General features: G+C 35.3%; 3 protein-coding genes across 3 annotated transcripts; all 3 read right to left on the bottom strand.

The window, feature by feature from the left end:
- Nucleotides 1-4,371: 4,371 nt before the first annotated feature.
- LOC116164951 lies at nt 4,372-4,803 on the bottom strand. Its single transcript, XM_031479212.1, has one exon. The coding sequence runs from the start codon at nt 4,801-4,803 to the stop codon at nt 4,372-4,374; it is 432 nt and encodes a 143-aa protein (XP_031335072.1).
- A 1,127-nt stretch (nt 4,804-5,930) lies between these two features.
- LOC116164961 lies at nt 5,931-8,803 on the bottom strand. Its single transcript, XM_031479222.1, has 5 exons — nt 8,330-8,803; nt 8,201-8,275; nt 8,042-8,128; nt 7,887-7,991; nt 5,931-7,835 (listed from the first exon to the last, which is right to left on the bottom strand). Exons 1-5 carry the CDS (start codon nt 8,405-8,407, stop codon nt 5,931-5,933), a joined length of 2,250 nt encoding a protein of 749 aa, XP_031335082.1. The 5' UTR covers nt 8,408-8,803.
- Nucleotides 8,804-11,532: 2,729 nt separating this feature from the next.
- LOC116176596 lies at nt 11,533-12,957 on the bottom strand. Its single transcript, XM_031495235.1, has 2 exons — nt 12,654-12,957; nt 11,533-11,668 (listed from the first exon to the last, which is right to left on the bottom strand). The coding sequence occupies exons 1-2, from the start codon at nt 12,853-12,855 to the stop codon at nt 11,535-11,537; spliced, it is 336 nt and encodes a 111-aa protein (XP_031351095.1). The 5' UTR covers nt 12,856-12,957; the 3' UTR covers nt 11,533-11,534.
- Between the last annotated feature and the right edge of the window lie 2,613 nt (nt 12,958-15,570).

Below are 15,570 nucleotides of genomic sequence, written 5' to 3' on the forward strand. Positions count from 1 at the left end.
ATCGGCGCCAATGATAGCGTCTGTCACGTCTGCAATTAGAAAGTTCCACTTAAACGCACGTCTTAAACCTATATTTTAAAGTCCTTGTGTTTTCACCAAATATTTTAATGTTCGAACCACTAGCACTTTGTAATGTAAATGTAGCGCTGTAAAAAGGGTTGTTTTTGTATTTTGCCGGCAGAATGCAGAAGTCGGCCCCAGTGTCGACTAGAAATTTGATTTTTGTTATTTTGTCGGTAATGAAGAGGCGACGACAAGCAAAAGTTCGTGCCAGTGGAGCAGAAGTCAGGCTTAGGGGAAGGTCGGGAGGTATCGGACACTTAGGGCCGGTTTATTCACCTTTCAGTAAAGTGTTCCGTAGCGTTACTGAGAGGATTGTCACCCGTAAGTGTTTATTCATCTTCTAGTAGCGCCAACTTTTCAGTAAGTAAAAGATACTGAAGACTCTAACTTACAAATCACTTGGACCTGTCACTAAAGAATTACAGAGGAGATTCTAACCTAAAATTGTTTTTCGCGTGTTTTGTGTTTTTACTTAATTTTTTTAAAATGGATGTTATAGACGACATAAATCTTTTTCTTGACGAGATTAACGATCGCCGACCTTATACTACCCAAAACAGATTTCACCAATGGGACAATTTAAACTGTTGGGATGATCTTGAATTTTTTCATAGATTTCGTTTAACAAAAAATTCGGTTGTACAAACTTTAGCCTTCATAGAAGAAAGACTTTTACACCAATCTGAAAGGTATTTTATTGTAAACTATGTTAGAAAACCATTTCGATAACAATGAAATTTTTTAGAAACAATCCGATTCCGCCACTGCAACAGCTTTTGTTAACTCTCAGGTTTTATGCAACAGGTGGTTTTTATATATCTATTGGAGATTTTGGAAATATTCATAAGTCAACTGCTGCCAAAATAATTCATAGGGTTACCTCTGAACTAGCCAGTTTGGAACAACAATTTATTTGTATGCCTTCTACACAGGAAGAAAAGACCCGTGAACAAGTACAGTTTCAGGAGATAGCACGTTTTCCTAGAGTTCTTGGTGCAATAGATTGCACACATATAAAAATTCAAAGCCCTGGTACGTTTAAACAAGGTACTTACATAAAATCATTAATATATTTGTACCTTTTAGGGGGTCCAAATGCAGAAGTTTTTAGGAATAGAAAAGGGTTCTTTTCCTTAAATGTGCAGTGTGTGTGTGTGATGCCAGTTACAAGATTCGAGATATAGTTGCTCGATGGCCTGGCTCTTCCCATGATGCCAATATTTTTGACAATTCCAATATTAAACTACGCTTCGAAGGAAACGAATTTAGAAATACTGTATTGTTAGGTGATAGTGCATATCCACTAAGACATTACATGATTACACCAATTCCAAATCCTCAAAATGAAGTGGAAAATCTTTTTAATGAGGCTCAAATTAGAACCAGAGGCACAATAGAAAGAACATTCGGCATTTGGAAGCGGCGCTTCCCTTGTCTTTCGATTGGCTTGAGGTGTAGGATACCAATGGTACAAGACATAATTGTGGCCACAGCGGTCTTACATAATATTGCGCGAAACAATATTATTGAAGAGAATGAAGCACTCCTAGGAAACGAAAATGTGGTAGAATTAGAAGAAAATATTGTTAATATTGATAATAATAATAATTTCCATCGTGCAGATTTTTTAAACTACTTTAGAAACTTGTAAATAAAATATTTTTTGTTTTTTGTTCAAAAATATATATTTATTTATCAATGAAATTTGTAAAATAATAAATATTAATTATTTAACTCTTTCTCAGTTTTTAATTTTATAAGGTCCAGTTCTTGTTCTAAAATTTTTTTCCTTAATTTATGCTCCTCTTCCTTCCTAGCATCTTCTTTCCGAGTACATTCTAATTGTAAGTTTATTTTTTCAATTTCTTTTTTTGCAATTAATTTTTGCATTTCTATTAACTCTCTCCGAGAGGATTCCAAGCGAGAAGCATCAAAAGGTCTTTTTCCTCCGGAAGGTGTTTTTAATTTCTTATTTCTCGGTGTTTTTAAAGTGGAAGGGGTCCAGGAATCCCAAGTAATAGAACCTGAAAATAATTTTATTTTACAACATATTTTGATAAGTGATTAAGGAAATATCTGAGTGAGGAAAGAACACCTCAAATTACCTGTGTTAATCTGAAGTTCCTGTAAAACGGGTGCTGATGTTGCTTCACCATCTTCCTGCCTCGCTTTGTTTGACTCTGGCCTTGCCACGATTGCATCAGACCTTGCCACGTTTTCATCAGGCCTTGCCATGTTTTCATCAGGCCTTGACACGTTTGCCTCTGGCCACACTTCAATGAATTCTGACATGACGTCTTCTTCATCAAAATTATCAACAAAAGTAATGTCGATGTTTTGTTGTGGCATCACAACTGTTGCGTAACTTTTAACTACAACACAATAAATAATCAATAAAAGCAGATAAAGAAATATGTTCAAATCTACCTTGGTCAGAATCGTTCTTGGATGAAAGGCCCTCCACACTCAGTGACATTATTTGAAGAAGTTTCTCCTCCCATGAAGTATAAGAAATTGTTTCTGCCGAACCACCTCCGGTTTTAAACTGTTCAGCTCTCGCCTTATTATGCTTTTGCTTGATGCTTCTTTTTATAGCATCGTATTTAGTTTTCAACACTTTCACACATCTGTTGCCCGCAGTAAGGGTGTTAAAAGCCTTGGCAAGATCTTCCCAAGTTGCTTCCTTCTGCTTCCAAGTAATAGCATCGGTCCTTTTATTTTCTATTACCTGGGCACGTTTTAATACTTCCTCTATGAGGAATGTTATAGAAAAATTCGTCGAACGACTTCTTTTATTTTCTAGATACCTAATGTAATTAGTACAAAAATTAAAATATTTTTTTACAAAACGTACCTGTTTTCGACATTATTAAATAATAAAAAAAGCGTTTAGTTTAACTAAAAACTTCTAACAATCTCCTTTTAACAATCAAAATCTCGGAAAAACCAAACAAGATACACAGCTGATGCACAGTATAATGTCATCTGACAAAAACAACTATAGAACTCATTAGTAGAGTCACAAAAATCGCACAAACCACAGAAAATACACTGTTGCCTTATCTCACACTTAGCGCTAACTGTTCAGTAAGTGCTGAACGAATAAAATACGCTGAATAAACACAAACTGCTTACGGGTTACCTTTAAGTTTAGTGAACAAATAACTAACGGATACTTTACTGGACAGATGAATAAACCGGCCCTTAAGGTAATTAAAAAATATATATCATATTCCAAGTATTAAGAAAACTACAAATGCAGTGTTTAATTATTATAATAATCTACCAAAACAAATTAGTAAAAGACGTAACCAAAAAGGAGATATTTCAAATATAAAACTTCATTTTATTTATACAAATTTGAAATGTGGCGGGTAGTATCGGACACCATGTTCTAAAAATAAGTGTCTCACCAACATGCAACTCGGTTGATTCTTTTTGTTATTGATTACAAACGTCACATTTGTAAAATAAAGGGTCGCTATCAAGATTGGCGCATTGTTCGTGTGCCCAACCCTTGCAGGTGCCACATTGAATCCAGTCCTCGTTAAAATCTTCACCACAAATCACACAGTATATCTTTTCCTCAACCGCATTTACCTTTTTCCCTACTTTTTTGGGCTTCTTTGTTGAAGTCTGATTGACCTTTAAGTTCCTTTTAGTTTTCTGTGGACACTGTCGCTTTTCTTCTAGTTGTGTCTTATAGGGAGTGGAGGTTAACACTTCCCTTTGATCCTCGCGTCTTTTTCGAATGGTAAATTTGATGTTTGAGGTACTGCGAAGCGGCATAATATTTTCCAAAATCACTTTGGGTGTGCATAACTGAAACTGTTCCACTTCAGCTGTTGAAAGCTGTTTGGAAGTGGAGGGTCCTTTTTAAGGTCGTTATCCATGCGAACCCTTGGGAATATAAATAGTGGAGCAATAAACTGATCTCCTGCAGCATTAATTGTTAATAGCACCGTTATATTCTTTCCCCTCTCCCCTGAAGTTAATTTCCCTATCTGCTTTTTTCCTTTAACTGACAATACTTTTAATTGGTTTGTATGCACGCAGGAGACGCCTGTCTCATCACAATTAAATATTCTGGACGGTGCGAAAGAGTACTTGTTCATGAGCTCATATAGTTTGTCAAAGAAGCGATCAACCTGTTGTTTATTAAAACCTGATGCACGCTGCAAACTAGTAGACTCTGCTGTTCGTAAGGTTAGATCCTGGTGTCGTTTTAAGAAATCATAATAAAAATCAAGGTCGGCTGTATTGTAGACGGCATTTGTTGTAAAAATAACTCACGCAAGAATTGCTCATTTATTGCTCATTTACATATGTCGTGTTGGCGACCAACGATCTCATCTGCCGTAGGAGTTGTGTCGGCTTTTTGTTGCCCAATTCTTGTCCCGACAGCAGTTGCTTGATCTTCTGCGTTTCCGAGAGGCATGTGCGCTTCAAGATGGCTGCCTTTAATTTTGTATAAGGCTCCGTGGGGTGTGGGTCGATCATGACGTCAGCCAGTTCGTTTGCCAGGTCGGGTGTTAAAGCGGAAAGGACGTAGGAATATTTCGTTTCTTCCCTTATGATTTTTGGATTTGCCAGGTTAAAGTTTGCTTCGACTATAGCGAACCAAACGTCGGGCCTTGTACCACCGCATGGTGGAATCAGGGGTCGAGATGCGGCTACGATTTGTTGTTGCACTTCTGTCTTCGTCTCGGCTTTGATTTGTTCCGCGCTAGTGTTTTCCATGCTTTTACCGCGATTAGGCGAAAGTTCAATATGGCGGGCGGCGTGACGTGGGCAAACCGGTCGTGATGTCTTTTTCCAAATACACGTTGCACCACTTTAAAATTCAATTCGGAGTCACCACTGTAGTGCCTTTGTATTGGGGTTGCAGTCACAACGATTAACGAAAACAAATATATTTACATAAACTACACAACTATGAATTATCACTTAATAAATAATAAGTATTACAAAAGCAATTAAGGGGCTATTTCGAATACAAGTGTACCTCATTCATCGGTCACTTCTCTTCTTCATGCATTGGCTCCTTTTCATCCAGAGTTACCTCTGGATGCTAGGACTCTTTTAAAAAACCCTGTCACATATAATGTGCGAGTTTTAGAAAATGGACAGCTAGTATATCTCGGCCTTCAAAATTCAATACAAGTATTTCTGTCTAGGTATCCCAATTTTTTAGAAACTAACTTAAAACTGGGTTTTAATATTGATGGTTTACCACTATTTAAGAGTTCTAATTTGCAGTTATGGCCAATTTTGGGAGTAGTACAAAATTTTGAAGTAAATAGACCATTTGCAATTGCTATATTTTGTGGAAACTCGAAGCCTAAACAACTTGCTGACTTTTTGGAAGACTTTATAAAAGAACTGTCTTCTTTACTTGAAAATGGTTTTGAATACAATAACACTCATTACAAAGTATTAATTAATTGCTTTATTTGTGATGCACCCGCACGTTCATATCGCACATCTAGTTCAATAGTGCCGCAAGTGCCAACACAACAATGTTAGAGTACGTGCAAATAAAGTTAGTGCTGTTTAGATATCCAACCATAACAATTGCATATTACTATCGATTTTTGTGCGCCTTGTCATACATTGATTATTTAATGTGATACTTTGATTTTAATTTATACCATTATCAATGGATTAATTAAAAGTATAATTTTGTTAGTTGTGGCCATATTGCGTCCACCACTTTTGAACCACCCGTGCATAAAACCAAATAGTTTTCTAGTAGTTGTGGCGTTATTGCAGTAAATTACTAACTGAAATATTTTTTTTATTCAAAAGTAAAAAATATATAAAAGTATATAAAAGCACGTTCATTATACTCTAAAAAAGTTAAACGATTACTTTTCACCAATTATGTTATTATAGAACCCATGGTACACTTTTTTAATAGCATTTTTTGCACATAAATAAGCAAGATGTTCTTTAGTTTTTTGAGATATCGATGGGGCTTTTACAAAGGCCTTTTCGGGATAACATGCGCTAATGTCAATGCAACGCCTTAGTTTTTCCTGGATGTTAATTTGTTCATATTCAAGGAAGTCAAAGTCAGTTTTATAAAAAAACGACGTTGGATAATTTTTTTCTACGCGTAGAACTTGAATCTCATTCCACACAACCTTTTCTTGTTTGGAATTAATTGAAAAATGTTTCCCAATTGTGTCGCTAAATTTTTTAAAATCCAGAAAATCTTCTGTGGCAAGTTCATTCACGATGTAGGGTGTACCTTCTTTCTTGGCCGCTCTGATAATTGGAGCCCATTGTGACGGTACATAAATAGGGCCACTTCTTAGTACTCTACGCTTCTGGCGCTCAATACTGGCGTGCATTGAGTCTCCTTCATTTTGGGTATGGCCTACCGTAAGGAATTTATGTGTAATGCTTTTGACATCAAATTTGTTAACTGCGCAGAGATACATAGAAACAATCATTTTGTTCTTATTTTGCCCTACGCAGTTGTCGGAATAGAAGATGACATCTTTTCCTTTGCACTCCGTTTTTAAATAATGTAATATACAAGTTGCTATTTCATTAGCACCTCTATTAGCAATCGCCTCATGCCAAAAGTAACAAAACCCTCTTTTCGATGGTATTTCAAAAACTGTGAAGTTCAAACAATTTAAACGGCATTTGTAATAAAATGTGGAAACATCTCCACAAGGCGTCGGTAAAACCGCTTGTAAGTCAAAACAGGCTATTTTAAAGGAAGAATCTTGTTTTCCTTTCTCGACGTCTCGAGCCTTTTCTTCTCTACTCTTGATTTTGTTGTTAATGTGCCGTTCGTATCCTTTCTGAAGCGACAATCTTTCGTCTGTATCAGAATTTTTAAAGGTTTCGCAAATTGCACATTGGTCCTTTTTAGGTTGGAAAAATGATATGTTAAATTGGGTTTTAAAAATGTGTTCATAGGTACATTTTTTGGCAACTGGCAACCCTTCAGCCTGTTGCTCGGATTTATAGTATCGATACATTTGCGCTATCGTTAAAGATCCGTCTATGTACTCACGTGTCGTCTGTGCTCTGAGATAATGAGATTCTATTCGTTCAAAAGAGTTGATGTGAGCAACAATTTTTTCTTTAATCGAAGTATTGATTGTTTCCCTCTTATTGAAGTTTCCTCTTCGATCTCTTTCTATCAGAGCATTACCATTCGATTTTTTCCATGTTGTCCTTATAAACTTATCACCAATGTCCAGGGTGTTCATGAAAAATGTTTTACACACTTGTATTTTAATTCCTCGCAGCGTCAAGTAATAACACAAATTTTCACTGCGATTACTTCCCTCAATGGCTCGACGGTATTTTACTTTTAGAGTTTCCATGTGACTACTTACAAATTGTCTTTGAAGAGCATTATCTCCTTGTTTCCAAAAACAAGTGTGAATAGTTAGTCTATCAGCATCGGTAAATTTAGTAGTACACGCTGACCTGCATTTTGTTGTACAAGGAGGTTTTAAACGTTTTCCAGGAATCTCCCTATTACCTTCAGACACATAGGGCAAACCTGAATTTACCCTCATTTTTTTCACGTTCCTTTTCCAAGTTTCGGGCCTAGCGATTATTTTACGTGGTTTTTTCTTTTCATCTTGAGCTTCAGCGATAATCCGTTTTTCTACATCATTATTAGGGTTCACTTCGATTTCAGAGCTTGTGTTTTCTGGTGAACTAGAATCATCACCTGAAGGTGTGTAATCTTTATCATTAATGGAATCATCTGAGTCAAAAATGGCTGCATCATTATTAATCTAGAACGCAAATGAGTGTAATATGGGAAGATTCTGATATTAACTGGTCACCTCCTCCGCTTGCTGGTCGTCCAAGGGAGTCACAACATGTCCATTACTAATCTCTGACACTGCAGTATTCCCTGAGCATCCTGGTAAATCTAGCGTTGTTGAGTTCTAATATAAAAATAAGTACATAATTGTTATTTAAAGTTAAATCAACTTACGTTATGTGCCTCTAATCCAAAAATGGGATCATTGTATTTCGAAAAATCTACCTCTAAGTCCAATAAAAAGGGTTGATTCGTAGAATACTAAAATAATAAAAATTCAAATAAATGACAATATTATTTGTCGTGAATCATGACAGATTCATTTAGACTTACTTCTTGTAATATTACGTTAGGTACCAACTGGCAATTTTGAAGTTCAGCATACGTTTTCTTTGGTTTAGAGGTGTTCTAAAATACAAATACATCTAGAGATTATAAAACCAAGCGTTTGTTTACTCGAACCTCACTCTCTTTCGGATCCTCGTTTTCAATGTTATCTTTATCTAAAGCCAACTTTACTAACTTTTTTGCACGAGACATAATAACAAACGAATGTGCAATACTCGCTCAAGATACAATATTTGTTCACTTAACACCAAATTAATCTGTTGCCAGCGGAAACAAACACACACTTCACTGTTGTTGGTAGGAAAGCAACTGCGTCATAATTATAGCGGCAAAATAGTTTTTGATGCTATAGAGCCATAACTGTTGTTTGCGGCGGTAGCGCACCATGATGCGCAAGTATTCAAGAATCATATGGCCACAACTGACAGTTACGGCTCTATTGCACCACAATACTATGAACCTGCAATAGGGAAATATCTTACACTGCATTGAATAATATTAAAATGTTACATATGGCTATATTGCAGTGCATGCGTTAGACATAGAAGAACAGCAATATGGACTTAAGTGAAAATTTGAATTTTTTGCACTTATGGCACTATTGAACTAGATGTGCGATATCTCAAATGTATTAAATCACATGGGGGCTATTCCTCTTGCGAAAAATGTACTGTGTCGGGAACATATCTCAACGGAAGGGTAATATTAAATAATATTAATTCTACCTTAAGAACAGATGAGAGTTTTAGATTAAAACTAGATGAGGAACATCACTTGGGTGACTCTCCTCTATTACAATTAAATATTGGACTGGTGACATCCTTTCCAATAGATTATATGCACAATGTTTGCCTTGGAGTCACTCGTAAACTTCTAAATTGATGAGTGGCATTTACAAAGTTAGATTATCATCCCAGTCAGTTCAAATTATATCTGGGAAAATGGTTGCATTAAAACATTATATTCCACAAGAAATAAACAGAAAACCTCGCCCCTTAAGCGAGTTAGCTCGTTTTAAGGCAACGGAATTTCGTAGTTTTCTTTTGTATATAGGACCTATTGTTCTCCCTCAAGTTGTCGATATTGCTATATATGAGCATTTTTTATTACTGCACGCGGCGATAGTAATCTTATGTTCAAGAAAACATATAGTTCAATTTGGGTGCGACTCTGCTTTTCAACTTTTGAAAACCTTTGTACAACACAGCGAGCATTTGTATGGTGCTGAATTTCAAATTTTTAATGTACATAATTTAATTCATTTACCAGCAGATGTTGCCATGTATGGGCCACTTGACTGTTTTTCGGCATTCCCACTTGAAAACTTTTTAGGACAGTTAAAACGGCTAATTAAATCTCCAAAAGAACCATTAAAACAAATATGTAAACGACTACAAGAAATTAGCTTTCTTATTGATGAAAAGCAGCAGTCAGGTATTGATATTTGTGGTAAACCCCAAATTGAACATTGTCAAGGACCAACGATTTCATTAGCATATTGTAAGCAATTTAAAAAGGTTCATTTCAAAAATTTCATATTGTCTATTTATTCATTTTCTAAATCTGATTGTTATTGTATGATTAAAGACAAGGTTATTCAAATTCATAATTTTGTGTCACAATTAGAAGGTAGTATTTTGATTGTTTGTAAAATATTTTGTAGATACTCATCCCTGTATGAATATCCTTTTAGTTCGGCAAAGCTAAACATTTTTGTTGTGAATGATCTATCAGTGTTACAAACTTGGCCACTATCAAGTGTTAGTGGGAAATGTATTCTTTTTCCACACATACAGGGATATTTTTCTTTTCCTCTTTTACATACACTTAATATATAGATTAAGAGACAATGGTCTTCTACAGTAAGCAATATAATATTTTTTGTATTTAATATAAGTCTTTTGTGGTATTCAATATATATAGTTACGTTATGTGCATTTTTATTTATTACCTATATACATATATACACACACGTCAATAGTAACGTATACATCACGTCAATATTGACGTAATATATCAGGTCAATATTGACGTAATATATCACGTGAATATTGACGTAATATCACGTCAATATTGACGTAATATCACGTCAATATTGACGTAATATATCACGTCAATATTGACGTAATATATCACGTCAATATTGACGTAATACATCACGTCATTGGGATGTGACATAATCACGTCATACCTACGTCCAAGTCACGTCTTTTATATGTCATTAATGACGTTCTATATGACCACAAAATGGCGTGATATTGACGTCATCGTGCTAGCTGGGTGGGATGTCATATCATATTTAATTGCTCTCATTGCGAATTATTAGACTTCGCATAGAATGCATACCTATCTCGTTGAGAAATGAATGAAGGATTAAGCAGCAATGCCGACTTCCTACATCATAGTAATAAATCTGTGATCATAGGTAGTAAAGCCATGCCATTTTGACCCAGTCTCAGTCTTGGATTTTGCGTGTTGTAGCGTTTCTTTAGCATTTGAATTTCGAAAGTTGGAAAATTTTTAACATTCCCCCCTGTAAGAAACTGCTCCGTTCGTCCCTTCCTGCTACTGAATTAACGGTTCTGAAAAAACGGAAACGATCCCGAAATCTTTACATTTACCCTGACCTACAGCGTCGCGCTCGCGGGTTCTTTTTGCCTTATGAACGAACGAGAGCGGTATATTCACTACAGTGGTCATGTATTTAAATTCAAATGAGAACCCGCCATGTTTCTCCGCCATCTACAGGCGAACCACTGCACTTGCGTTTCGCTTTCGATCTAAATATTGTGGGAAACACCACTAGGGTCACTTTATAATGAAGAATTTTCGTACAAATTTCCTTTAATTGACCATAAAATCACTTGAAACTTATGTGTTATCTTTGTAATGACCCCAAGAAGGCAATGACGAAAATTCATGGATATTTGATTTCATAAAAAATTAAAATTGCCCATTTTCAAAAATGTAATTAACCTATTTATAGCCAATGTAGATCGATGAAAATTCGTTACCTCCTGCGCTGGTCCTTGCTAATTAATATAAAAAATTGGGCTGATACCACAAACGGTTTTTAAAAATTGTACAAAAATCTAAAGGCATGTTTTAAGTGTGTTTTCTACGCTGATCCCCACCACTCCGGCAGCGCGCTCTTAAGGTATAATTCATATTGACGGCCAGTCGTTTTTGATTGCCTTTTTAGCTTCTGCTCTACAATACACAAAAAATCTAGAATATTGCGATAGATGTAAAGAAATTAACAATATAATATCCTTTATTTTTTCCAGTCTATCAACATACTTTTTAATAATAAGTAAAATCACTTTTGATTGTCATGGCTCCCTTCACGAATGGCTTCTGCTAAATTATTTATTGCAGATGCGAGAGACTGCAAGCCAAGAGATATATTTTGAAGTCCATCAACAGTGGCAAGTGTATGGTTTTCCAACAATTCTATAAAATGTCAAATAATTCAAATCCTGTACTATGATAAATGAATTTTATATACAGGGTGACAATTTGAAAACTTACCACCCCCCATATCTTAGTAAATAAACGAGATATTTAAAAAAATCAAAATCCGTTTCGGTAATTCGAAGGGGGAATCACAATGACATAGTTGGCGACGCACCCCCTCACACCCCCTGCGCCCCAGCCACCCCAACTTTTAAATCTTAAATAGGGACCCCCCATGTGTGATACGTCGTTGGAAAGCTCTGAAAAAATGCTTTCCAACCATACCAAATAGCATTACATTTAGGTTAGTAATTGTCGTGCAAATCAAAAAATAAACATGGAAAATCGTATTTAACTTGAACTTCCAAAGCCGACTCGACAGCAACTCATTTTTGATCGCCAGTGATAATCTATTCTCAAACTCTTGTCGAACCTTTCCAATGTTGGTTTTGCAATATTTCGACATTCTTGAATTATTCTCTGTCTTAGTTCGTCTAATGTTCGCCGGTTGCGTTTTAAATACGACAGATTTCAAATGTATCATATTAGTTTATTTTTTGATTTGCACGATAATTACTAACCTAAATGTAATGCTATTTGGTATGACTGGAAAGCATTTTTTCAGAGCTTTCCAACGACATATCACACATGGGGGGTCACTATTTAAGATTTAAAAGTTGGGGTGGCTGGGGCGCAGGGGGTTGGAGGGGGTGCGTCGCCAACTATGTCATTGTGATTCCCCCACCGAATTACCGAAACGGATTTTGATTTTTTTAAATATCTCGTTTATTTACTAAGATATGGGGGGTGGTAAGTTTTCAAATTGTCACCCTGTATGTGAATTTATATAAACAATTAATTTATTCACTAATAAAGAACAAATTCAGTTTTCCTGTTATCCAAATTATAAAATAGGTAGGTATTTAACGTTGCATAAAAAGAGTTAGGTGCATAAATTATTTATAAATGTTAACATATTTACCATTAGGTGTCTTTCTTGGTCTGTTTTTCTTCACTGTTGTGCCTTTTGGTTCCACAATCGTTGAAGGACCAGCTTGTTCCATTTCCTGCTCCAGATCTTCCTCCTGTTGATGCTCAATTTCAACATCTTGTAGTTCCAGTACGGTCCCTATAGTTATATTATCTTCGACAGGGAGCATACCAAGTTCAGTTATGGTTTCCATACCCGTAGCTACAGTTGGCAACCCAGATAATTTGGAGCACCGTTCTTCTAAATCCGTTAACGTTGTACCCTCCCGTATTTCTTTTTTTTTCTAAGTGCTTGTTCACAATGGACATAAGCGTTACAAAAACATAACAGATACATAAAACATAATATTGACATAAGACATAATTTTACGCAGGTGGAGAAAGTGTTCACAGTGACCGTAAGATTATAATTATCTGCGTAGGCGAAAATCCAAAATTTAAACTCGGCAAAACGTCAAGAACATAGCAATATTATTTGTGGTGTATATGTGTGTGTCACTGAGATGGATGGAAATTTCAACAGTTTTATTGCTTTTACTGTTAAGAAGACAGAGAGACAAAGTTGTTACAAAACAAAAACGACGTTGGTGGGTCAGACCTATAAATCGAGACCGAGAGAAAAGGGGAGAATTTAAGAATTTAAGCGTGTCTAGAAATGAAGCTGCATGATGAAGAATGGTTTTTTTCATACCAGGATTATTCGATCACCTTAATAGGTCTTTTGTCCCCTTTATTAAACAATTAGGGTTTTAATCGCACCAAACTAATCAGTAATTCGACGTCTATATGTTTTCCATACCGTGTTGGATATAATCAAAGAACAACACACGAAGGACCAAACAACACCAAACTATGAAATAATGCGCCAAAAACTATGTACCAATTTAAAAATAACCAGATTATGTTGGCAGAAGAGATGTCATCGACGTTAGACGTAGTAACTGATATGTCAAACCAACAGCGCAGTGCTGCATCTTTGTACCCAACAGAAATACACCTAATTCCACTAGATTTTTCATAAAACCTACGTAAAGTTGAAACCGACCCAACTTTATGTATTTTTTATGTACCCTTTCGGTAGGACATAAAACATACACAAACATTTACAAAAAAATAAAAATTATGTAATCATTGTGAACACCTACGTTGGTTTGCTACTATTCAACATTATGAATTATGCATCTGTTATGTTTTTGTTACGCTTATGTCCATTGTGAACAAGCACTAATATGTGATTTCCATACAGTAAATGCATATAAATTATGTAAATAAGTCCTTAAAATTAATATACTTGTTACCTACATTTTTCCAGCCTTCTCCACTTTTGGTACAACCTCCTACAGCGTTTACTCTAGCAGCAACTTTCTCCCAGGCTTCTTTTTTTACTTCAGATGTTCCTTTTCCATATAAAATGGTGTTATTGCATTCCACAGAGTCCATTAGGCACATTAACTGTGCCGGAGTAGCTCTTTTTGTGTTTTTTGTAGTCATATTTAATTTATAGATGAAATGAGCGAAAACAAATTAGGAAATTACGAAACGATTTCAAAGTATGGTTAGAAGAGTGAGATTTAGGTTAGAATAACTAGATTTATTTGAACTACTATACATATTTGCAGCGTTGCCACATAGTAATTATTGACAACTTTAATGTCAATTAGCAGTCTTATCAACGCTGTTACCGAATACCAAATATTTTCAACATTGAGAATATTAGTTGATATCAAGTCAACTATTGACGGTAGTCAACCACGTTAGTGAATAGATCTGAATGTGCATGTTGTTTTAATTTTTCTTGAATTGTTATTCGTAAATATTTTATATTATTAACCATATTTTTTTTTGTATTGGTGGGGAAATGCTCCTTCTGCACACTCTAGAAGGAAGTTCCAGAGTAGTGTGGGGCTCTCCCATTTGCTAGGTATACCCACTAAAACCCCACCTAAGGCTTCGGCTGCTGAGGCCATTTGCCTATCACCCATTTTTATTACTTTTCTTTGAAGAGTTTTTACACAGATATAGACAAGTACGACGAACGAGAACTAAGCAACATACATACATACTAATCTCGCATATCACATTTCATTCGAAATTTTTTATTTGTTTATTATAAATTTTTATTGTAGGGGGTCTTTTAATATCCATTTCCAGTATCTTCTAATTTTTTTCTTGAGTTTTCTTCAATTAGGTATAAAAATTTTATCATCTGCATATGCAATTTTTTTGACATTCTCTTGAAAACTATTGTTAAAAATAATATTCCAAAAAGTAGGTCCTAATACTGATCCTTGTGGACAACCTTTACTGATTTCTTTTGTTATTTTCTGATATTTATTACTATAAACTGTAATTCGGTCCGTTAAATAATTTTTAATAATTTTCTGTATTGATAAATCACATTTAATTTTTCCTAATTCATATAGAATAGCCGGCTACCACACATTATCAAACGCACCGGCTATATCTATTGATATTCGTAAAACATATTTTTTTTCCGAATTGTCGGAGTTGTAGTTTCGAAGTAATTGATCTACCCCATATTAGGCACTATCCTCATATTAGGAGACTTTCCTACACTGCATACACAGCTTTCGCCGTTTCTTTGAATGACACTACATATAATAATATTATCTTCACTGATATCATAATCTATCAAGTTAGCCCCCGAAAATGAAAAAAAATATATTAAGACACATTTTTTAATAGTGCTGGGATTGTGCTACACTGTGCCGCAAATATCTAAATTTGTGCAGGCTATAAAAAAAAATAACCCGTGTTAAAAAATTCGGGGGCTAACTTGACGCTCAGCCCCCGGGTTTTTTTACAAATTTCAACTGATTTCAACCAAAATGAATTGTGCTTGTTGCATAATTAATTGTGCCGTTAAAATTTGTTTGATGCAGTCAGCC

The sequence above is a fragment of the Photinus pyralis genome, unplaced genomic scaffold (genome assembly GCF_008802855.1).
Source record: "Photinus pyralis isolate 1611_PpyrPB1 unplaced genomic scaffold, Ppyr1.3 Ppyr1.4_LG1, whole genome shotgun sequence".
In the NCBI taxonomy this organism is placed as follows: domain Eukaryota; kingdom Metazoa; phylum Arthropoda; class Insecta; order Coleoptera; family Lampyridae; genus Photinus; species Photinus pyralis.